Source organism: Streptopelia decaocto (genome assembly GCF_964273445.1).
Source record: "Streptopelia decaocto genome assembly, chromosome: 5".
In the NCBI taxonomy this organism is placed as follows: Eukaryota; Metazoa; Chordata; class Aves; order Columbiformes; family Columbidae; genus Streptopelia; species Streptopelia decaocto.
In genome coordinates, this window is record NC_138659.1 from 6384430 (window position 1) to 6408462 (window position 24033).

The 24033-nt window shown below is 52.5% G+C and overlaps 1 protein-coding gene across 1 annotated transcript in view; it reads left to right on the top strand.

Annotated features, from left to right (window-relative positions):
* Positions 1-2194: 2194 nt before the first annotated feature.
* Positions 2195-24033, top strand: part of PAPPA2 (pappalysin 2) — a gene marked incomplete at both ends in the record, with an annotated part of 87707 nt that continues 65868 nt past the window's right edge. Inside the window, 2 exons of the mRNA XM_082053369.1 lie at positions 2195-2678; positions 7708-8770. Of these exons, the coding sequence (XP_081909495.1) occupies positions 2195-2678; positions 7708-8770 (1547 nt within the window). The remainder of the gene's footprint in view (positions 2679-7707; positions 8771-24033) is intronic.

Below are 24033 nucleotides of genomic sequence, written 5' to 3' on the forward strand. Positions count from 1 at the left end.
TAACTGCTTAATAAGGTTACCACCATTCAAAACAAGCCATCCCGTGGGATCCTGTCTTATCAGACCCTGGTAGACAGGGCTATCAGGAGCTCGGTTCATTCCTGAATGAATACGCATTACAAGCAACTCTTGCTGGCGTTGGCCCCAGGACAACACTCTTGCTGGGTCACCTCCCCAGTGCCAAGTGCCGAGCTGGGTTGTCTCCGTGTCCCCACCACTGACAAACGGGCACCACTTTGTGGGGTGCAAGCAGGAGAGCTGCAAACCTCTTCTCGCCTCCTCCCCGTGAGAGATGGGCGTTTGTGTTGTGCTTGGATGTCGTTCACACCCCAAAGGTCCTCGAGAGCTGCTCGAGCTCCTTTGTATGAGCCATCACTGCTCTGCCTGGCCTTATTTGCTCTCTGCGTGTCCTTACTTTCTCTCCAGAACCTCCAGCCCATGCCCATGCCCTTACCTTACACCTAGCTCCCCCCTTCCCAGGGAGTTGGTGAAGCACAGTGCTCACCCCCCTCCTAACCCTCAAGTTTTTCCAGCACTGGTACTTTTTTTCTATCCCCCCACTAAAGCATCAGCCCCCCGTCACCTCCTCCCATCATGCTCCCACCTTGACAAGACAAAAAAACCCAACAAACTAACCCCAGCCCCACGCAGCCAGCTCCTGCTGTTTGTTCTTAAATCCCTTCCCTCCTGCCTCGCTGGTTTGAAAGCCTGTACCCTGGAAGGGGCCTCTCAGCTTTCGCTGGCAACCCTGCTTCAGACTGACCGCCACAGATAGTGTTTGAGAGTAAAAAAAATTATATATATATAAAATAATAATAATGATATTATTTAAAATATTATATAATATTAAATATTAGTAAAAAATATTATATATATATAAAATAATAATAATGAAAAGAAAGGGAAAAAAAAATCTCTTCTTGCTGAATCTTCTTACTGAAGTTTTCTTAGTCTCCCGCGCCGCGTGCTGGTGCGATAGTGTTTTGGGAACCAAGAGGAATCTTTGGGGGCTTGTTTTGTGTTTGAGCAGCTCTCCCCTGGCAGTGCCGGTGCTGTACCCTCCAGCAGGGCGATGAGTGAGATACTTCTCCCACCAGTGTCTGCTCCCTTGGTGCATCTATGGGTTTGTTTTGGGTTTTTTTTTGGCTTTTGGATGTGGCTTTTTTCCTCTCATCCAGATAAGGTGTCTCCAGCCCACCTTTCTGCACGTGTCAAACAGAGGGGATCATTGTTTGGGGAAGGAAAAAAAAAAAGAGAGAGAAAAAGCAGCAAAATCTCTGGCTCAGGAGGGACCCTGGGTCTCTTTGCCCATGCTGAGCCCAAGAGCACCTTTCCCCTTGCCAGGGGAGGGCTGAGGGGGGGGGTGTCCTCTCCTTTTGCCTTCTTTCTCAACCCCAGGTGATGGAGATAGAGGATGGAGGTGAGATGGACAGGCAGATATCACACCCTGAGCTCCAACAAGAAAAAACACGGGCATGTTTCAATTTAGAAAGAAAAAAAAAAAAAAAAAAGAAAAAAAGAAACCAAGAGCCGGATTGCCGAGCCGGGGAAGGAGAGAGGCAGCGAGCGGGGCTGTGGGAAGGCTGATGGGTCAAGCCAAGAGAAGCCCAGGACAGGGCAGGTGCTGCCCCAAATCCCCGGCGGCGGGAGGAGATGCGAAGGGGACCCAACGCCCTTCGGTCGTTGGGTCCCCTCCGCATCCCCTCCCCGCCAGCATCCTGGGCAGAGCCCGGGAGGGCGGAGGGAAAGGAGGGCGATGCACCGCTCGGGGTTTATTAGATTGGACATAATCATCTTTAAATAAAGCAGCCCCCCCCTCCACACCCCTCCTTGGCGGGGGGGAGCGGAGCGCCCCGGGGTTTTCTAGATAAGGGCGTCTAACGCATCCCCCGCTCCCGCAGGCAGAGCCGGGCAGCGCACAGAAGCCGCGGAGTGGCCGCCGTGCCCCGGGAACCCCGGCTGCAGGCAGAAAGGGGGGTCCCCACCGCGGTGCTCTCACCCTCCTTCTCCTCCTCCTCCTCTTCCTCCTCCTCCCTCAGGAGCAGAAAGGAGGAGAGCGGTGCCGGGGAAAAGTTGGGGGCAGCGGCTGCGGCGGGGGCCGGGGGAGGATGCCCCAGTGCTGCCGCCCGCCGCCCCCCTGAGCGCCCCTATTCCCCGGGGCCAACCCCCCCGGCCACTTTCGTCCCCAAGGAGGATGCTGCTCGGCGGGGCCCCCCTGGCCGCGCTGCTACTGGCGCTGCTCAGCCTGGCCCGCGGGGACCCCCGGCCCCCCGAATCCCCGCGACTCTCCGCTTGCGGAATGGAGGGGCCGAGCCGCCGTGCCGCCCCCCCGCACCACCCCTACGGGCTGTACCCGCAAGGTCCCGGGGTGCTCGGCGCTGCAACCCCGCCGGGCTCCGGGCGGCCGCGGGGCCGGAGAGCGCGGGGAGTCGGGGGAGGTGAAGAGGAGCCGTGGGGCGAGGCGGAGAGCCAGGTGCGGAGGGAAAAGCTGCGGGGCCGGGAGCCGCAGGTGCCGAGCCCCCACCGGGAGCGGTCGCTGCCCGCCCTGTACTTCTCCGGCGGCCGGGAGCAGCTGGCGGCGCGGCCGGAGGCGCTGCCGGCCATCCCGCGGGAGGAGTTCACGCTGGAGGTGTGGGTGAAGGCGGAGGGCGGACAGAGCAACCCGGCAATCATCGCAGGTAAACTCCGTCCCGCCGGCGGGCAGGCAGGCAGGGAGGGATGGGGACCCGACTTTCCCTCCCCCGCCCCAAACCCCCGTGGAGGGACTCGCCTTGCCTTCTGCGCTGTGGCAGGTGACACCACGCGTCCCCACCCGTGTCCTCAGCACCCCAGGCGTGAAATATTCCTCCTTCCCTTGATACCAAACCCTAAAACATCCCCTTTTCTCTCTTCCCTCCCCCCCGCCCCGTCCTTCCAGCCCGGCCCCTCCGGCTCCTATTTAGTTTCTCCCTCTCCTCCCGCCAGGAGCTGTAAAGTCCCTTTGGGGGACACGCTCCGCCCGACCCGCACCCCATTTCTCCTTCCCGGTGGCCGCGGGCACGTCGGGGGCTTTCCGGGGCTCCCCACGGGGCGAAGCGGCCGCGGGTCCCTGCGCTCCCCACCCGCCCTGGCCGGCCCCGACGGGTCCCTGGGACGGGCGGCCGCACGGTGGCAGCCGCGCCGCATGCACGGCCCCGGCCCCGGCATCATCTTCCCCCCGCCAAACCCCGGGCACCTGGCCCCGAGGGCTCTGCAGAGCGGCCCCCCGGGGCAGAGGGAGGCCCCAGAAGGTTTTTCTACCGGGAGTTACCCCTTCACCTCACCAACCTAAGAAACAGGCAGGTGATGGGGAGCCTTAGGAGGCAGAGTGGATGGGCACCAAGCGGGGCAGATGTCACATTCATGTGGCTGTGCCAAGATGGGCGTTTGTGGCAGGGTAAAAGCACAGCAGGGCAGTGCAGTGATGCTGAGCGGGGCTGGGAATGGGTGGCAGCACCAAGATGTCTTGCTCTCATGGGATGCCTGGGGTCCCTCTCAGAACAGTGCGGGGGCTGCTGTGTTTCTGTGCCATCCTGACCAACCGGCTCATTTGGGAAACTCTCCCTCTATCCTGACTTTCCCTCCACTTGCAATCCTTGCATTGAGCCACCACTCTGCTTCACACATTGCCTGGCTCCTTTCATTAGTTTATCTCCATGGCTTATTGGGGCAACAACTGGACCTTTGCTGTGGAAGAGGGAGGAGGGACAGGCTAGAAGCTGGGTGGCAGAGGGGGAAAGCAGCTGTGTACCTAGTGTTTGCCTCGCTGTCTGCCTTCCCACTGGGGTCCGGCAGCTCGGGATGCATGGAACATACTTCCCAGCCGTTGCATCGCAGCAGAGCTGTTTGCATCTGGAGGTCTGGCCTGCAGGTGCCGGGGTTTGCTTTTTCCAGTGTTTTGTCTTTTTTAAATTATTTTTTTTAATTAACTTCCTTGTGGAGGGTGGGATGGTTATTAGCACTGAGAGTGCTGCCTGTGAGCACTGACAGTCACCCGGGTAACATCCCCCAGCCTCTGTGCTCCGGGGTTTGAGTCAGCCCCAGGCACCTCCGGCTGCCTGAGTCACTGGCCATTTCTCACCCTCTCCCTGCAGCTGAGGCCGCGGGGCCCGGGCGCAGGTGGCAAAGGAGGGACAGGCCAGTGTTGCTGAGCGTTTCATGCAAGCAGGTGATGCAGGTGGCTGCCAGCCCTTCAGCAAGTGCTGAATCTGCCTCCAACTTGCTGCTCCTGCTCTGTTGGTGGAGAGCGGACCCAGCACTGAGGTGGTCCAAAGCTGTGGAGGAGCTGGAGATGCTCCAGGTGTCCGTGCATGAGGGAAGGCAGGAGGAAAGCAGGGCAGAGCTGAGTATCTCCTAGAGTCATTGCTTGGGAAGTAAGGACAGGGTGAGCAGCTTTGTCTGGCCAAAGCAAGCTGTCCTGTTGGTTGATGTGGCTGCTGCCTGGACTGAAGGCTCAGGAATTGAGGCTTTGTTCCCGTATATGTCACATTTTGCCTTTAGGGCCACCCTGGTGGGGCTGTTCATCCCTCTTAGCCCCTCTTGAATGGGGGGATTTCTGCTGGGGTATAACCCCAGCACCCTGCCACAGCTGCCACCAGAGAAGGAGAGTGGTCCCTCTTCCATGTCCTCCTCATTTTGGGCAGCAGATGATAGTCCTTTCATGTGATGTAATTTCTTTTTCCTCTTTTTTCTTTTCCTCTTTTTCCTCCTCCACACTTGATCTGCTTCTGGTAAACCCCAAGGGGGTTTCCCCTGGTGCCAGGCTGAGGTTTGTTTTTACTGAGATCAAAGATGGTTTTTTCGGGTCAGAAGATCCCTCACCATGCAGTCCTAGACTTCTGCTGTGTCTAAGTCCAGGTGCCCTCCTCAGGTCCCCAAGATGTTCACCAGCACAAGCCCTGAGGGGTGACCACCCTCTCAGGCTGGCTGTTGTGCTCTTGGTCTGTCAGACCCTGCAGAGCTTTAGCTGCTAATTTCCCCTGGTATCTGAGTCTCAAAGTGTGGCTGAACTATTCCTCGAGCTGTAAAGCTCCTGGCTCCCATGGGAGAAGTTGCTGCTTTGAGCGTGGTCTTTACACAGTGGTGCACTTCATCTCTTTGGAGGCTTTTTCTCCATCAGACACTGTTCCTGGCAGACAACCTCCTCTTCATTTTTTCTACCATTGCAAACAACTCTTGTTTTAAACCCAAAATTATCACCCTAAGTACATACGAACATCACAAACCAGGTTAGAGCTCCCCTTTCTCACCTGGCAGAGCAGAGGCAGAGTTGCTCTTACAGGTGCTGAGGAGATCACCTTGCACCTCCTCTACAAACGGCTCTTTCCCTTCCTGGTTGGTTTGCCCCATGACAAAATACCAAGTTCTTTAGCAAATTTTAGGCTCTTGAAACTGGTCCATTGGCGGTTTCTGGTGGAGATGCTTGTGAGATGTCAGGACCTGGTGCTGGACATCTCTGCTTCACTGGTGTACTGTTGCAGAGCTGATCTTGGCCTTACTTGCATCCCTTTAGGGAAGCCTCCAGACCTGGTTTTAGGCTCACATAAGGTTCTTTTGGACAGTTTTGAACTCGTCAGGCACTTCCAGGCTGGGCTTGGCCTCAAGATGGGTTTGTGAGGATGCTCGCTCACACTCACCCTAGAATGCTGTTCCACCCTGACACTGTTTACCCCATTTTTTTCCTTAGTGTTTAATCAAATTTGGGGCACTCTATATCATTTCACGGTGAAACGCATAAATTTTCCTATGAGATGAGGTATCAAGCCTTGTTTTCTCAGCCCCAGCAAGGACCAAATACTAGAAGATGGCTTTTGAGCATGCAGGTCTAAGCACCTTTCAGCCAGCACCCAGCCCAAAAGCACTCTCCAGCTTTGCTTTCTCATCCCTGCAAGGCTCCTTTGCCTGCCTCCTGCTTTTTGGCTTCTCCCCATCTCAGCTTCCCCTGCTCTTTCTGCTTCCCTTTCACAATCCACCAGAAAACAAGAGTTGGCCGAAGCCCATCCGCCCACGGAGGCTTTGTAGTGAGCGGTGGCAGGGATCCACGCCCGGGCTGGGTACGATTGTGGGACGGCCAAGAGGCCACCACCCATCTCGCCCTCAGTGACAGGGATGGATGGAGGGAGGGGTGCTGCTTCCTGGGGTGCAGCGGGGCAGTGAGCTTTGCCAGCCACATTTATGAGGGCTGACAGTGAAGACGTGGGGTCATGGTAACCTAGTTTCAGTCACATCCCCTGGATGAAAGCCAAGAGGTCCTGCTCCTCCTGGAGCTCCTGCTCCTATCCTTCTCTACCTCTTTGAAATCCTGGTGGCAGGTAGAGTTTCATGCTGAGCATCCTCAGGGACAGGTGAGGCAGCAGGACAGGGCAGCAGTGATTTGTTTTGGCCTGTGGTGCTGTGACGCCACAGAGATTGGCAGGTGGTGCATGTGATGGAAGCAGCGTGGTGAGGGACAGGAGAACCTGTGCAGTAGGGAAAAGCACTCTGTGGCATAAGAAATATCACAGCAGGAGCATAAAAAAGGCCTCTAGGCATGGCAGCAGGTTTTGGGAGCATCACGGCACCGTTGCATATGGAAGAAATTTTTTGGAATGAGGAGTGGGAGAGCAGGAGCTCCTAGAAGATGCTCACCTCAGCTCATGACCCCATGAACATCCCAGCTGTGGTGACTTAGGACTCCAGAAACATTTTTTTCAAGCAGCATGTGGGTCAATTTGCCCTTGCCAATATTTAAGTGCCTTGTGGCCATGGATTCCCGAGGGCATTCAGCACCTGCGAGCACCACGGGCACTCAGCAGCCTGAGTTTCGGGGAAAGTCGGCAAAGCTCCAGGTCTTGCTCAGCCTAAAGCACAGGTCTGCAACGTGCTCAGGCATACAGGGCTGAGCCTAAAGCTATTCCTGGGGATGGATTTATGCTCGGGAAAGCTTCAGGGGCTGAGGACTGCACCCACCTGGCTGCAGACAGTGCATCCCCCTCTCTGACCCTCATCTGCCCGCACTGGATGCATGACTGGGAGGAAAACTGGAGCATAAAGGAGAGCTGTAAATCTGCCTGTGAGCTGTTGGGGAAGGAGTCCCCAGAGGAGGCTGTTTTGCTTTGGGTTGCTGTGCTCTAATTCTTAAAAGCTTTGGCCCGCAGATAAAAAGCTTGGCCACTAATCTCATCCCACAGGAGGGCTCCTATGGAGAGCAGGTCAGAAACTCCTTGCTCTTCGGCTTTGCCTCCTGTCTGCACTCTTCCTCTCCTCTCCATCCCTCTGCCATCCCTGCTGGCTATGCCACCTGCTCATCCAAATGGTTTTGGACGGGGTCTGGGGTGTCCCCTGTTTCTGCACCCATTTCCCAGCCTTCCTTTGAGGCTGTTAAAACACTGGCCCAGGTTGCCCAGAGAGGTGGTGGATGCCCCATCCCTGGAGACATCCCAGGCCAGGCTGGATGGGGCTGTGAGCAACCTGAGCTGGTGAAGATGTCCCTGCTCATGGCAGAGGTGGCACTGGGGGAGCTTTGAAGGTCCCTTCCCACCCAGACTGTTCAATGATTTACCCATGGCAGTGGTAGCAGCAACAGGAGCTCCCTTCCAGTCCTGCTAAAAGCTGTCCCACTGCTGAGGACCCTCCAGGGTGGAGTGGCGATGCTCTCTGATCCTCACCAGCTCTCCTCTCTCTCCATCCCCATCCCTGTCCCCGCTGCAGGTGTCTTCGACAACTGCTCACACGTGGCCAGTGACAAGGGCTGGGCACTGGGCATCCGTGCCCTGCAGCTGGGTGGCAAGAAGGACGCCCGCTTCTTCTTCTCCCTCCGCACGGACCGGGCGGCCGCTGCCACTGAGGTGACCAGCTACCACCGCTACCGCCCTGAGGCATGGACCCACCTGGCTGCCACCTATGACGGACAGTGGATGTCCCTCTATGTGGACGGGACACGGGTGGGCCGCATCAGTGGGCAGGAGGGTCCCCTGCACAGCGCCTTCATGTCCTCCTGCCGCACACTGCTGCTGGGGGGGGATGCCTGGGGGACCGCGCACACTTTCCGGGGACACTTGGCCAGGCTGGCCCTGTGGCAGAGGGCCCTGTCCCAACCCCATCTCCAGCGTATCTTCCTAGAGGGGGTGACCGGAGGGGTGGCAGGGCTGGCTCTGGCCGCTGGCTTCGCCACACCGGAGGAGCACTGGGTGCCGTTTCGGGAAGGCGCCTTCCCCCAGCAGCGGGTGCTGCCATCCCCACCGTCTCCTGTCCTGCGGCCGCTGGGTCCCCCCACCTGCGGGCAGACCGCCTGCGACAATGTGGAGCTGGTCTCCCAGTACAACTGGCACTGGCCACTGCGCAGCGGGAAGGTGGTGCGGTACCGCGTTGTGAACTTGGTGGAGGACGACGGTGGGCGGCCGACAGTCAGCCAGGAGCAGGTTTGGCGGCAACACCGGGCACTGAACGAAGCTTTCCGACCCTACAACATCTCCTGGCAGCTCAGCTTGCTGGAGGTCCGCAACTCCTCCCTGCGCCACCGCACCGTCCTCCTGGGCTGTGAGCCCAGCAAGGTGGGCAATGAGCGCTGTGACCCTGAGTGTGACCACCCCTTGACCGGCTATGACGGCGGGGACTGTCGCCGGCCCGGCCGCTGCTTCTCCTGGAAGCGCCGCGATGGCATCTGCCACATGGAGTGCAACAACATGTTGGATGACTTTGACGACGGGGACTGCTGCGACACACGGTTCACTGATGTGGCCAGGACCTGCTTTGACCCCGACTCACCCCAGCGGTAGGTGCGGGGTTTATGGTGGGGGGGTGGCATGTCGAGGGATGGGGTGCACCCTCTCCCTGACATCCACTCTGCACCTGGATGTTGATTCTGATCCACCACTTTCCAGGGTCAGAAGGCAGAGGGGTGTTTTCCCATGGGACAGGGGTGCTTGTCATTGAGGGCAAGTAAATCCCACAGTGTGGGATTGGCACCCCTCTGTGACACCCTGCCATTAAGTGTTTTTCCACCCCAAAATGAGTAGGGGGTGAAGCAGAACTCCCCTCAGGGGTATTCCCAGTGCAGAGCTGCTGGTCTCCAGCGACACACCAGTGGGACTGTGGGCACCCTGAGGTGGGCAGAGCAGCCCCATGCAAAGGGTGCTGTGTCCCCTGACGCCCCTGCAAGGGATATAGGAGGGGGATTGCCACCCCTTCCTCACCTTCCCTGGGTATGTCTAAAAGCCTGATTTCTCCATTTGGTTTCAAAATATCTTTGCCTGAGTGATGGGGTAGGGAGAAGGAGGTGATGCTGTATGTGTGAGTGGCAGGATTTGGAAAGATGGGTTTCAGTGTGCATGAGCCTCCCTGAATCTCACCACAGGGAGCAATGCCCATGGGGAGATGCCCTTGGCTGGGGACAAGCAGGGGCTGAACAAACCCTGCACCTTAAAGCCAAATGCTGGTTTGGGAGCAAATCCCCCTCTTCAGGCAAGGCATGGGGTGGCTGCTCAGTGACAGAGGAGGACATGTGCCTTTCACGTGTGCCGCAGGTGCAAAATGTCCTGCATAACATTAGGTGACCTCTGTGCTCCCTGGGGCCCTTTGGAGGCAGCAGCTGGGACGGGATGGAGAGGGGGAGCCCCTCCATGTGATGGGGGACCCGAGGGCAGTGGGGACAGTGTCCTTGGCATAGTCAGTGGCTTGCACACGCTTGCCCTTCTTCCCAGAGCCTCTGAAGTGCTGGCGGTACTGCTGATGGCTTCCAGCGCTCAGGGCTCTGCCAAATGTGCTTTCTGTCCGGAGGTGGGGAAGGGAAAAAAAAGTCATGGCTTTTTTTTTCTTTTTTAAGTAGTTTTTGTCTTGATGTCAGAGAAAATTGCTTGTTCCCTGCTGCTGGCTCCTGGCAATGGGCAGAGGTGACCACCAGAGCAGTGCAGCACGATGGCAGCATCTGGGGAGAAAAGCTGCAAGGGAAGGTCTTAGGGACACTTTGCTCCTTTGATCTCCTTCCTTCTCCTTTACCTTTTTTCCTTTTTTTTTCCTGGGTGTGGGAGCAGGTAGGCTGTGGCTACACATCTTTTCTTTCTCAAGCCAGCTTCTTTTCTCTGTTGCCCCAGAAGATGGTTTCCTATCCCTGGAAGTCTCTTTGGTGACAGCCACCATCCCCTGTACCTGTCTGTCCCCTGTTTCCCATCCCTGTGGGCAAGCATGGGCAGTGCTTTTCTGAGCACAGAATCACAGAATCATAGAATAGTTTGGGTTGGAAGGGACCTTCAAAGCTCATCCAGTGCCACCCCTGCTGTGAGCAGGGACATCTTCACCAGCTCAGGTTGCTCAGAGCCCTGTCCAGCCTGGCCTGGGATGTCTCATCCCAGGGATGGGGCATCCACCACCTCTCTGGGCAACCTGGACTGGTGTCTCATCACCCTGAGTGTAAAAAATTTCTTCCCCATGTCTAGCCTGGGGATGATGAGCAGCTCTCCTGCTTGCATGCTGCCTCTCCTGCCTGCAGGACGGCTCTCGGCTCGTGGTGGCCATGAGCATCCAAGGCCACTTGGCCTTGGCTTCAGCAGGGTAAAAGCTTGGTCCTTGCTCTCTGTGTGCAGTTAGAGAAATGTTTTCATCCTCAGACGAGAAGGGCTCCACCTTAAATTAAAAAAGGCCAAATTTTTGCTGGTATGAATCAGGGCTTCCATTTGTCAGGATTTTCCTAAGAAAGTTGGGAAAGAAATAAAACAAAACAAAATAAAACAAAAACCTTGCTTCTGTGGGAAAGGAATGGGCAAATGGGAACACTAGGGAAATAACAAATCTTTTGCAATTTTCTTTCCGCAGACCTCATTGGCCTGCACAGGAGACAAGATTGATTGTTTGTAGCTTAAGCTCTGAAAAATGAAATCCGGTGTGCCCAGCATTTGGGAAATGTGGGGGCATGAGTGGAATCCTACTGCTGCTGAGCAATTCTGAGCTGTCTTTTGCTGGCTTCTTCAGAAATGCTGGTGGACACCTGGGCTCATCCCTGCTGAGGGTACCCTGGCTTCTGGAGGAGAATAGATATGTTTGTGGGAAAACCACTGGGAAATTGGTAGCATGGGTTTGGGAAAAACCAAAGCAAGCTTGAGCTTGCCCAAGCACATAGCCAGGTTGGTATTTTTCTGCCAAAGTTGGTGGGTGAATCCCAAAATACATGATCAGGCATCCTTAATACAGGGAGGGCGTTCAGTGAGAGTTCCCGCTGGGCAAGTACCTCTGGATTTGCTCTTAAGGTGTTATACTTAAATGAACATTTATGATCAGTCCAGACATAAGGAAGAATTTTTTTTACACTGAGGGTGGTGAGAGCCTGGCCCAGGTTGCCCAGAGAGGTGGTGGATGAACCATCCCTGGAGACATCCCAGGCCAGGCTGGACAGGGCTCTGAGCAACCTGAGCTGGGTGATGTCCCTGCTTATGGCAGGGGTGGCACTGGGGGAGCTTTGAAGGTCCCTTCCAACCCAAACTATTCTGTGATTCTATGATGATGAGGGGGACAGTGGGGGAATTTACAGAAGGATTTGAAGGGTGGAAGCCCTAATGGCAGAAATAACATGAAATTAAATGTGACAAACTGCAGAAAGGTGGCACAACAGGGGCCTGGTGCTTCGATGTGGACAGCAGCTCTTTGTAGCTGGAGGAGAGCTGGATGCTGCTCCATCAGTCATTCCTGCTGGAGAAGCATGTGCCAGAGGTTCTGCCATTGCAATGCCAGGGTCTGGTGTAAAACGTGCCTTAATTTCCTGCAGACATGCATCTTCTCACAGTGCTTGAGTGCTGTTGTAATTGGTGCTCTTGGAAGGAAAGAAGCAACAGCTCATTAACAGCAATTAACACCCAGTGAGGGTCCCCTTCGGGCAGTTAGTCTGGTGTGTGACACAGTTAATGTGAAAAGAAAAACTGGAGAGGAGTCTGGAGAGCAAAGCAGATAAGGGCAGAGCTGCTGTGCCTTCCATCTCACCACCCAAAAGAATGGCAGAAATAACCAAAGTGACAAAAGGAGGTGAAAAAATGACCAGGTCTTTCCAGCCTCTTGGTGGCCTCCCCTGGGATGGCCACAGCTGTGACATTGAAGTGTACCTGATTAACAGGACACTTGATGGGCTTTAATGAAAGCTTAGCTGGCCTCCCGTCCCAAGGGAAGGATGCTTAATTGGGTTAAGGCTGTTTGGGAGCCTCCTGCTGTTTAAGCTGTGCCTTCAAAAGCTGATCCAGATTAACATCACTGAGTGTCTCTTGTGGACAAGCCCGGGAAAATGAACAAATCACTCCAAGCTATTCTTTGGCACTTTGGCAGCCCATTGTCAGGAGATGTTAAGCTGGTTGGACTAAAATTGAGAGCAGGTGGGGCCAGGATACCATTTTTGGGGCAGTAGCTGACACACCCACACCTTAATCCCAAACAGAGGGTAAAATAACATTCAAATTAGCTGCTCACTTCCCCTTCGTGTTCCTTTGCTACAGGAATCCTCAGCAGATCTTTCTCACAGTGAAAGAGGGAAGGTATGTGTAATGTTATTGTAAATTTATAAGTCTTGACAACAACCTAAGATCACCAACACTGTTGTAGGGCATAGATTCAAATGGGGATTGTAGGTGTCTGTAGAAACTTTCACTTGCTGCTTAGGGTGGCTGGTCACTTGAGGGACAAATGGAGGGATGTGTTATCTGTGTGCTGTTGAACTTGCTGCCTGTGCGGTGTGAAGTGGAAGAGACAATCTGCTTGCTTGATGCTCCCATGAAGGAGCACATTTAGGAGGTGCCCCTGTTCAAGGCTTGAGCCCTGGCTGCATTTTTACTCCTTCTGGCGCATCTTGGAGTTCTACTGGCCTATGTCCCAATATTGGTCTGGTGGTTCCCAAAGGACTAAGTCTCAAGTGATGGAACCAAGTCTCAGGGTTTGAAAGTGTGGTGATGAGGAGATGGGCACTTTAGTGGCTTCAAAGGTGACAGTGACGGGTTCACTGGCTGCTGATGTTGTCGCTTCTCCTCTAGTAGATGCGCTGGGGCTGGGGAGGTACAGTAATTAAGAGGTTTTTTTGCTGGAGCCTGATGATTTATTGGTGGATGCTTTAAAGTTTAATGAGAGTGGCTGGACTTGAGCTCATAAACTCCTTTACTCTTTCACTGTAGAAAACCTACTCTCTCTGGGTTTTCCTATTGATTACTGATTTCAAAACTTGGCACAGGGAGAAGGGATTGTCCTTGGTAGAGCCCATTATATCAGAGGGCAGGATGTCTACCAAACTGCTTGCTTGTGATGGGACTTGGAGGTTACATCCATGAGAGAGTATCTCTGGGTGACTCAGCTCACTCAGAGACCTGGCTTAGGGCTGAAGACCCTAAATTTGCTTTTGTCCTTCTCGATCAAAGTACACTGGAGAGTATTTGGCATGTAGCAACCCCTTAGTAAGTGTCTGGTGCATTGTGCCAAAAGTGAGGAGCTCTGAGTGCTTCCAGGAGGAAGGACTCAGGGTGGTGGCAAGATGCGTGAACCGTGTGCTTGGTCGGTGTGACTTAGTGGGCTCCGCAATGTGCCACCTCTGGATAGCGGTCGGGATCTGCACACCTTGCCTTCCACATGCTACCTTCACTTTCCCTGAGACATATATATATTGTTTACTTGGTCTTCCTTCTTGTGTTTTCTGGTTCCTTTCTTGCTGGGAAGGTTGTTCCTTTCCTTATGTGTCTTGATCTTGTCTTTCTCAGAAGAAGTTGCATGTGTTGGTCTCTTGGTTTTCTCCTGCAACTCTTCCAAGCTCTTGGAAAAGAGCTGTCTTGTGTCTCCCAAAATTTTTCACAAATGAGGCTATGATTCAGGCATCCTTTGGTGCTTTTGTTCTCAAAAAGATGTGAGAGAAAGAGGTTATAACCTCTCTCACATGAGCTGGTAATGGAGAGGAAAGGGTAGCTGTGAGCTGTAACTTGAAATGATGAGAGGTCCATGAGAAGGTCTGAAGTGGCAGAGGACAGGGTGGTGGGGGCTCCAGGGTTGAGACAGTCTCTGAGGAACACAAGGTCTCGGGGACACTGGCTGAGAGCAGAGGGTTCTTTGTAGCACTGGGAGCAGAGGTCTGTTGTGTTACTCCAGGGAAGCAGAAGTGCATGGCTGGAAGAGGAACATGAAGGTGAGGAGGTGTCTGGGTCCAAGGACTGGTTCCCAGTGCCTGGCTTTGGTGCTAGGCAAAACAGCTTCTTCCATGTATTTTGGGGTGCTAAAAGTAGGAAATGAAATCTACGGCAATACACTTCTTCCCAAGGTAAAGGCTTGGGGATTAATCTTCAATAAACCTCTGCTGGAGGATGAGTCTTGCTCACTCCTGCAAGTGGAGCTGTTGGGTGGTTCCTCAAGGAACCTTCCAGGTCCCCTGGGGGTGGCTGCTGGACAGGAGAGGGAGAATATGATCCCCGTGTGAGTGAGGGGAGAGGATGTCTGCCCAGCGGCTGTGTGCAGCTTGGGTGCTTTTGGGGAAAACAGCTGTCCCAGATGTGAGCTATTGTTCTAGCAAACTCTACTGTCCCCGGGGCTCACTTAAGGGGGGCTGATTGTATTGAAATGGCAATTGTGAAGGAACAGCATGTGTCCAAGGCCTTGGCGAGGGGGGTCACTCTTTGTGCTGATGTTCAGCCCCCACCAGGGCTCCTCCTCATCCAGCCATATCCTTGCCCATGGGTGCAGGACCCCAGCCAAGACTGTGGCCAGGCTGGTGAGACCCCAGGAACTGAAATGGGAGCTTGGCAGTCGTGTGGTGGGACTCCACCAGTTTGGCGTTGACATGATCTTCGGGATGATTTAGCCCGTGTTTGGGTTGGCAGGCTGAACTGTGGCCATTGGAGTTGTTAAGTGAACATACTGCTTTTGGTTTTTCTTGACCCAGCTGCCACCGTTATTTAGGAAATCAAATTGCCCCTGTGGGTGATGGGGCAACAAGTAACGGGTTTGGCAGAGCCCAAACACACCGAGATGGCACAAGGCAGAGCACTTTGCTGGGAGGCTCTGGGGAGGGTGAGGATGCTCAGCCTTTGTGGCTGTTGCCTGCCAAGAGCCGTGCTGGGGACCAGAGGCAGCCTTGGATTTGTTTGTTTGTTTGTGGTTAACATATGATCATTACGTTACAAAACCTCCCCCAATAAATTATCTTGTGTCCTTTTTATATCCACGAGGAAGGCATTTTTAGAATGCTGGCTTGTGCGCACTGCACTCCGGCTGGGACACCCAATTGCCTAGGCCTAAAAATAAGTTGGAGGCTTGAGACTTGTTTTTTCCCTTTTTTAAAAAATTTATATATATATATAAAGCATGGGGGGAGATGTTTGGCTTGAATAGATTTCCTCTTTTTACTCTGTCTCAATCCCTTTCCTGACAAATATCAAGGCTGCAAGTTTTTGCCCTTCGGTGAGAAGTTTAGAGTGAATATAGCCGAATTCCATGTATTTCAGCAAGACTGCACACTATCGTCATGATGAAGAGTGCCTGATAGGGGTTTATTGACCACAGGGCTGTGTGGTTCTTCTTGCAGAAGAACTGGGAGCTGTTAGCTTAATGCCCCTGGGACCATAATCTCTGCTCAGCAAATTCTTCCACTGTTGTCAGCCCTGTTAAAGGGTCCTTCTCCTGTCTGTACTCAGAGGCTTTCAGTCTGAAGAGATGAGGCAGGCCAGAGATGGAAAGGTGACACCCTGGTCTCCTCCCACCCTTTCCCTGCTGATGGACATGTGCATTGCATCCTGCTGTGGGCTCATCTCAGCATCATCAGAAATGCTTCCCCAGCCTTGCACTGTCTGTGTTTCATTTTCTGCTGCCCTACTAGTGAGGGAGGCTGGATAAAGAAGAGAAATTGACTCTTGCTTGTCACCTGCTGGTCACCAGAACAGTTTTTGGAGATGACCTGAAGCTAGGGGCTTTGCCTTCCCAACCCATGCAGAAAGCAGTTGTGATCTGGTCCCTCTGCACCAGCCATGCCTACTTTCAGGAGAGAACGGAGCTGCCTCCTGTTAGTCTGTGTTTCTCTCCAGTCGTGACTGGTCCTAGCACATGCACATGCACACCACATGCACTCTGCCCCCTGAGACCTGCTGCTGAAGATGGTGGTGACACACATCTGCGCCAGCACTTTGGCTGGAGATGGGCTTTGGGCGGTAGCGTGGTACATCCATTCTGGAACACGTGCTGTAGGGTCATCTCCACCATGCTTATTCAGTCTGTAGCTCTTCCTCTTTCCCACCATCTCTCCTCTGTCCTGCAGTGCAGCATGCTGTGGCAGGTGGGTGGGAAAGGAGGAGGTACCTGGTGAAAAGCTGGACACTTGCTTTCCATGGAACAGCAGTGGGATGTGGGTGCTTAACTTCTCCAAGCTCCTCTGAAAACACTGCATGGCAAAAATAATGTGTTCTAAGATGTTTGCAGACACCTGTCTGTGCTGCCGGTGAGGGTAATCCCAGTTGTTCAGCTGGGGAAACTGAGGCACAGTGGTCTTAGACATCTTATTGCCCCCGAGTCATGCAGCAATGAGGTGCTGCTATTGGCATTGCAGCTCTGGTCTCTTGCCTCCTTGTCCCTGGATGGGAAAAAGAAGCATTTAATGAAAGGAGATGAAACTGCTTGGTCCTGGCTAAATGCAAGGAATGAAATGATGCTCTCACTTACTTAATGCTCTGTCCAGTGTTCTTTGCTGAGCCTCTTGGCCCTGAGGCTCTGAAGTGGTGAAGACCATGTGGTGCTTGGGGAGACCAGGACTGTTGTCCCCTCTGCTTTCCCTCAGCAGATCATGAATTATACTATAAAAATGGGCACTGAAATTCAAGGTCCTAGGGACCCTGACTTATTTGCAGAGACCTTAAGACCTCCCTAAACCTGGAATGTTGCTTTGTATTTTTGCTGCAGGCAAAAAGTAAGAGAAAGCTGATTTACACCAGATCTACTCTTGTGAGTTAGATGGGACAGGGCTTATCTGTGCAACCTGAGACAGGCCAAAAGTGCTTGGTCCTGGCCTGGGAGCTTTTTTGTTTTTCCTTGAAGCAAACAATCCAGGCAGAAAGCAAACCATACCTGGCTTTGTTTAGCTTGGAGCTGGCTCTAGAATAACTTGCCACTGTTGAGTTCTGCCTTGCAAAACCACAAGGAGCTGTAAATGTATTTCTCCATTTCCCCCAGTGCTTCTCACATGTGCTCTGCACAACGTGAGCATCTCATCAACCAGCACCAGTGTTATCAAAAGAAGGCGAGCACTTGCGAGGTGGATAGTGAGCCTGTCCAAAGTGTGTCGGTGTGTGCAGGAGCTGGGACGCTGCTGGAGCTGGGCTCTGGTCCTCTGCAGCCCAGGGTGATACTGGGCTCCCTCCTTCCCCCCACAGCTGCTTTGCTGCCTTCCTCCCTGCTAGGGCTCCTTCCCTTCCCCTAAACAATTCTTTAACTCTCCTTCTTTTGAATTCTTCTAATGAACTTCCCCCAGCCAATGCTGTTTCCCTGTTTTCAGGGATGATGCTTTGGGATGACATCTCCCCTCTCCTTCTTGAGGACCAGGCTTTCAGCCAGCCCTCATGCAGCCCTGTAGATGTGCAATATCTTCCCAATTTTGTAGCTATACTGTTGGGTCCATGCTCTTGCAGATGGCCAAGCTTATACTCTGGTGGGATGACTATGGGTTTTCAGAGGCCACTGTGATGGTCTGAGCCTCCTTCATGCCTGCTGAGAGTGAGAGGTCAGTGCTGGGTGCAGGTGGAAAGCCCAACCCAGCAGGGTCCTATCACCCAGGCACCTGTAAGACTTGTGGTTTGTGCCCAGAGTCTGCACTTGGCCAGCAGCATTGCTCCTTCCTTTCATGCTCTTGGGCTTCAGGGGGTGGAGTTGAATGTTGCTGCAAGCAAAAGAGGACACTGTGTTATGGACCTGTTTGGGGATGGCAATGGGAGACACATTGCTGGGGTGGAAGCAGGTTGTGACCTGCAATATTTGTCTCCTTATTCCACTGATGAGGCTCTGGCTCTGAGCTCTCTATTTCCTGCTTCATTGGGTTTTTGAAGCAGGAGGACAGATGTCTCTGAATATCCAGTGGTTTTAGGTCTGTGGATTTTTGTATGGCTTATTCTACAGAGGTGACACATATGTAGCCCTGCCGTCCTGCACATGTGTGGCTTGCATGATCCTCTTTGCAATGGCTAAAGCTACAGGCTGATTTCAAACAAATAAAAGTGTTGGCCACCTATGTGGCCAAGGCTCGTGAAAACAATCAGCAGGAGAGGGCAGCTGTCCTTATGATGGGCACAAGGTGCTGAACCTTTGTAGACTTTGAAGAACCGGTGTGGGTGATAACCCTAAATATATGTCTTAGTGGGGATGGGGGGGTTTCAGTCAGTGCTCACAGACATAATGAAATAAATATTGGGGTTTAGTCCCCTGCCAGTGGAGGTTTAGATTGGATATTAGGAAAAATTCCTTCAAGGACAGGGTTGTCGAGCATTGGAACAGACTGCCCAGGGCAGTGGTGGAGTCACCATCCCTGGAGGGGTTGAAAAGATGGTTCTTAGGGACATGGTTTGATGTTGGTGTTGGGTTAATGGCTGGACTCGATCTTGAGGGTCTCTTCCAACCAAAATTATTGTGTTCTTCCAGGATTCACTCTTAGTAATTAGTACATTCCTTTGGATTTCACTCCTATTGATGTTTTTGATACATGTTAACCCTGGATAAACCAAAATTTCTGGTTGGGAATTTCACTGTAGAATTGACAACTGGCAGCCTGCAGGTTGAGTTTAAACCGAGGAATCTGAGGCATGTGTGGCTTTTCAGGTCCTAAGGAGCTCTCACTGGTAGCAATGGGGAGTACATGGAGAATGAAAGGTGGTCCATGTGTCCTCTGCTCACACCACAAGAGCAGCTGGGACCTGAGCCGCTCTGAAAGCCTGACTGCATCACCACCCAATCTAATGAAAGGCATCCCCACACCTTGATGGGTCGCATGTTTGAAGATGATCTCAGCCATGAGGAAACGGCAAGCTTTTCTGAGGAAGAGATGGCCATGATTCACTCTGATAGAAATAGAAAGGCCAAACAAGCAAATGGAAACTCCCTACTGACCAGGTTCCTGCAATTTAAAAAGGCTTTTACTACCTATTCCAGTATGCATTTGAAAATCATATGCATTTACTCTCGCGTACTACAATCAGATGGTTTTTAAGCCATTAAGGCCCATTGGGTCAATAGCCACCATTTTCAAAAATCTATTAAATACCCATTTCCGTGGAAATAGGGCATCTACAATTGATCATGGCTACCGACTCCCATTAAAAGAAACCCCAAATGCTATCAGCTCCCCCAAGATGTAGAGCACTAAAGCGCAAATTGCTGGGACAAATTTGTCCCAGGGGAAAGTTGATGGCCCATTATGCTTAAGCAACACAAGAATTGTCACACAAGCCAGGAAGTTTATGGGACTTGCATGGATTTGTCCTCCCTGCGGGGATGAAAAGGAAGGTTCATGGACTGAATCGGTAGTGCTAACACAAGCTCAAAGCCAGCCTCCTGTGGGAGCTTTTTGGGAAGCATTTGGCTTTGTTTGTATTAACTTCTGAGTGTGTACAGGCTTTGTTTTTTTGGCAGAACCAAATGATACTTTAGGCCTGAAGTGCTGTAAGAAATGTTGAATTTGTGGGTCTATTCTTGGTGGCACGGGGTTTTCTGTGTTGAATTATACAGGGGTGTCGCACCTCTGAGGTTGTGTGAGGAAAGTCTTTGGGAAGATCGCCTCACAAAGATAAGGACCTCCTTCCTCCAGATCCTTGTCCCTGCCCTGGGAAGGGAACCCTTAGGGCTGGTGTTGTGGTGGACTCTAAAGCAGGCTGTGGGAGTGTCGATGTGGCAGGATTGCAGGGGATCCCTGGGTGAAAAGTAGCTCAAGAGATGGAAGGCTGGCTTGACGATGTGGGGGGGAAGGGCTGGGAAGAGTAGATGTCCCCACCGTAACGTTGCTGGTGGCTCTTCCCATGCACAGGAGCACTGGTGATGGAGGGTTATGGCTCTGGCAGGTCAACTCAGGAGGCTGGGGCCCACTGGTGTGGCTGTTGTCCCCTCTGAGGGCAGTTTGAAGGGGAGGCACTGAGGATGGGGGAAGAGCAGTGCAGGAGGAAGGGGTCCCAGCCCCAGCTCCCCTGTCTTGTTTGGGCAGAGAAGTGCAGGAGGGAGCTTTGCAATCCAGCTGTCCTTTCCAATTAGGACTTTGTCGTTTACCATCTCTGCCAGGCAGCAACAACTCTCAGGACATGGGGCTGGCTGCCGACATCAGCCAAAAGCTGCCGTGCCCCCATGGAGGAGAGGTCAGGTAGTCCCTGCCGAGCCAGAGGCCATGCCCCCTTGTTTGTCTCCTTTCATGTCTCCTTCAATCAGCTTCACTGCAGCCCAGGATTTCTCCTCTGTGAGGGCCTGATCCTGACCCAGAGCTCCTCGTCCCACTGTCCTGTCATCTCTCCAAGCCCTTTCTTGCTGGAGGATGATGTCTGTGCTATAGGACCATGTGCAGATGCCTCCTCCATGAGGCCACTGAAGAAAGATGCCCCTTCCCATCCAGCAATGGGGTGATGTTAGATGGTAGTTGGGCTGGGAACAGAGGAGACAATGTGGTGAATTGGTCTCCTCCTTCTTAAAAGAAATGAATTCGAGGCAGGCAAACAGGCACATGTGGGCTCCTCTCCTTGGGGCAAAGCGTAGACTTCTACCCCTAGCGCAAACATGGGACTTTCTCCTAGGTTCATAATGTAATGGTTTCTGTGTCAGGCACCAGGACTTTCTGGAATTGTTGATGGTTGGTGCTGGTGCTTTCTGCAGTGCAGGACTAACTGCTTTGGGAGCTCAGGAGAGATTATAGGTCTATCAAGTAGTCATAACCGTTGGATTTTTGGGGAAACTGAAGTGCAAATTGGACAAAATGCTGTTGCCTGGGTCCAAAGGAGTGGTTCTGAAAAACCTCACCTCCTCCTAAGATGTCCTAGGGATGGTGGTACCTCAGTTATAGCCAGGAAACCTACACAGGCACATGGAGATGTGGTGGATTTCCCAGCAGAGCCATCCCAAGAGGCCCTGGACAGGCTGTGGTGCCCAGCATGTGGGTGGCAGCCAGCAGCTGAATGGAGGTGGTAAACCAGCCTTGTCCTGAGGGTGCAAGCATCATGAAAACAGTTGTGTTTTGTCTTGTTTTTTCAATGATCCAAGCATCTGATGCACATGTGACTAATCTGTGCTGAAGGAAGAGCCACTGAACATCCCTGTCCCTTCAGAGGAGCATGAGAGAAAGGTCCCCACTCCTGCAGTGCTGGTCAAAATACATGGGGGCTGATGAGGCAGATGCTTTAGCATCCTCAAAGAGAAGCCTTAGATTTGGCAAAACCTCCTGCTAGAAGCCACACAAGGAGGCTGTATGTGAAGGGGTGGTCAGACCTGCTGGGGTCCGTGCACTCATCAGCGTCCTGAGGGTGCCCACCGTGCTGCAAGGTTAATTATCACATATTCAATGCAAGTTAGTGGGGAAACCATCCTCAGTTCAACTGCCAAAACATAAGTACCAGTGTGCCACATGCAACCAGCCCCAAAACCGGTCCATCGCCCTGCAATGGGCTATGACAAGATCCAGGGACAAAACCAGAGCACAGCAGAAAAGCAAACAGTATCTGAGCAAGCTGGTGGGGAGGAATTAATGTGGGTTTCCTTAAGTCAGGTGTCCTGGAGTGGTGCTAGAGGCAAAGATGAGTCCTTGATGCCTGATGGCTTCCTGAGGGAAAGGCCACCAAGTGCAGCATGCCTTTGCCTGCGCTCACAGCAGCAAGGTCTGGGATCTCTCAGTGCAGGCAGCTGGTTAAAAATTTGGCATCCTGGGCAGTGTATTCAGAGTTTCCCCAGAGACGACATTGCATGTCCTTCACTGGCCTTTGGGTGATCACAGCTACATCAGTCCTTGGGTTTATGCATTTCCACAATTTTTTCGAAAGGTGGGGTATGAAGATGAAAAGAATAACGTGGAAACTTTTATACCCAAAAGTCAGCTGGAATTTGCAGGTGGATTTAAGAGAGAGGACAACCAGAGCAGCCTGTCTCATTATTTCACCCCTGTAGACATCAGCTTGTATAATTTCAGCTGTTCTCCAGTCATATGTCCTGTGGTTGGTCCCTTGGATTCGGGATTGTATTTCCCCAGGTTCCTGATGCAAATGTCTTAGTACATCCAATTATTTGTATTTATCTATGAATATTTCCATTTCTGCGCTCTATTCCTGCTTCTTGCCCCTTGTTCTGTATCACTGCATCCCATCCCTTTCAGAATTGGGACTCACTGCCACCTCCCCAACATTTCATCTTCCACCCTGCTTAAATTGCACTTCATCCTTTTTCCCCTCTATCTTGAGCTCTGAGCCACTATGATGCTTTTAATCTTGTTGTACCCTGCTGGAAGGAAACTCTAGTTCTGCCTCACATTCCAGAATAAAGGTGAAGACCATGCGTTAATTTTGTCCAGGGATGCATCTCAATTGTGCTGAGCTTCAGCTCCACCTTCCCTGCTCAGCAGACCAGCTTCTTCCCCCTGTCGCTCTTCTTATTTCTAAAAGGGTTTTTTTTAATTCCCACCCCCCGCCTCCAGTTTCACTGGGGTCAGCTTGCCTTCAGGAATTCCCATTTTGCCCCGTTTTCCCCAGCACCTCAGATGCAGCAGCATCTGCTGCTCAGTTCTCATTTTCATTTCTTAGTTCAAAATCTGTGCTCATCCCTCCATTTAAGTTAATTTGAATCAACTCTTTATTAGTTCAGGCCAAGTTTTCTTTCTCTCAGCAGCTCTTCCATAATTTCTACACTGCTTACCAAAACCAGGTCTAAAATAGCATTGCCTTTGGCTGGTTCAGTGACGATTTAGTGAATAACTTTTTAGCAAACGCTTCCAGGAATAGCTGGGCTGTGCCATTGTTAGTAGTACTTATTCTTCAGCCTATCTCAGGGCAAGATGCACTGCAGGGCTTGCTGATTTAACGCTAATGTTATTGTCTTTATTGCCCAAATCTGACCTCAAGAAATTGCGTAGCGCCATCTGATGTAACCAGGATCTTGCCTGCTGTGTGCCAGAGATCTGCAGCCTTCTCGGTCCATTTCCCCAGTAAATTTATAGGGAAGGGTCACAGTCTCGAACCGCAATTTGTCTTTTTGATCCCATCCTGCAGCTTTGCCAGCATAACACTCTGACCCTGCAGTATCTGCTACTGCTTCAGGCCCAAAGCCAAACCCACCTCCCACATGGAGTCTGAGGGTCACCTCCAAATCCAGCAGGAATTGCTCATGTGTAAGGGAAATCCCTGATCCTGAAGGCCCTCCTGTAGGAGCGTTTTGCCCTGTTGCCCTCTTTGACACCTCAAAATTCGGCCACTGCTGCAAATTTTAAGCTGTATCTTGAGCAGTGCTGCCAGTGATGGTGTCTTCCTAGGCTGTTCTGCTCATGCTGTCAGTGCCTCAGAGGTGGGATTTTCCAGGCGTGTCTGAGATATGTGTGATGCCCTCATCCCTTGAGTACACAAATGCTTTTTGGCTGGAGTCCAACATCCAGTGCAGCTGATGAGAGACTCCTCAGAACTACAGAGGGTATTATTCTGGCAGTGTTGTGCCTCCCATGATCCCAGGGGAATGTCTGGCTGTCCCTTCCCTTCACCTCTGGCATGTGTTTTGTGTCTGGCTCCATTACCAAAGCCTGTCCAGATGAGAGTCATTTGGATGTTGCTGCCTTGTCAAGTTGTCATGATGCTGGCAGCGATGTCTGTGGCATACCAGCATAGTGCTGGGCTGGAGTCAGAGCTCCTAGACCGTGGTCATGGGGATGCAAGTAGTCTTAACAAGTACAGAAGGACTCAAGCTTTTTCCTAAAAATAAAACACCCCCCCAGCTGCACTAATGCCAGAAACTTCAGGCCAGGTACACCCAGAGCATGAGGCAGCTGTGGTTGTGAGAATCACTGTCAGTCTAGTCTGGAGACAGACAAAGCCAACCCATCTTGGCTTGCATGCT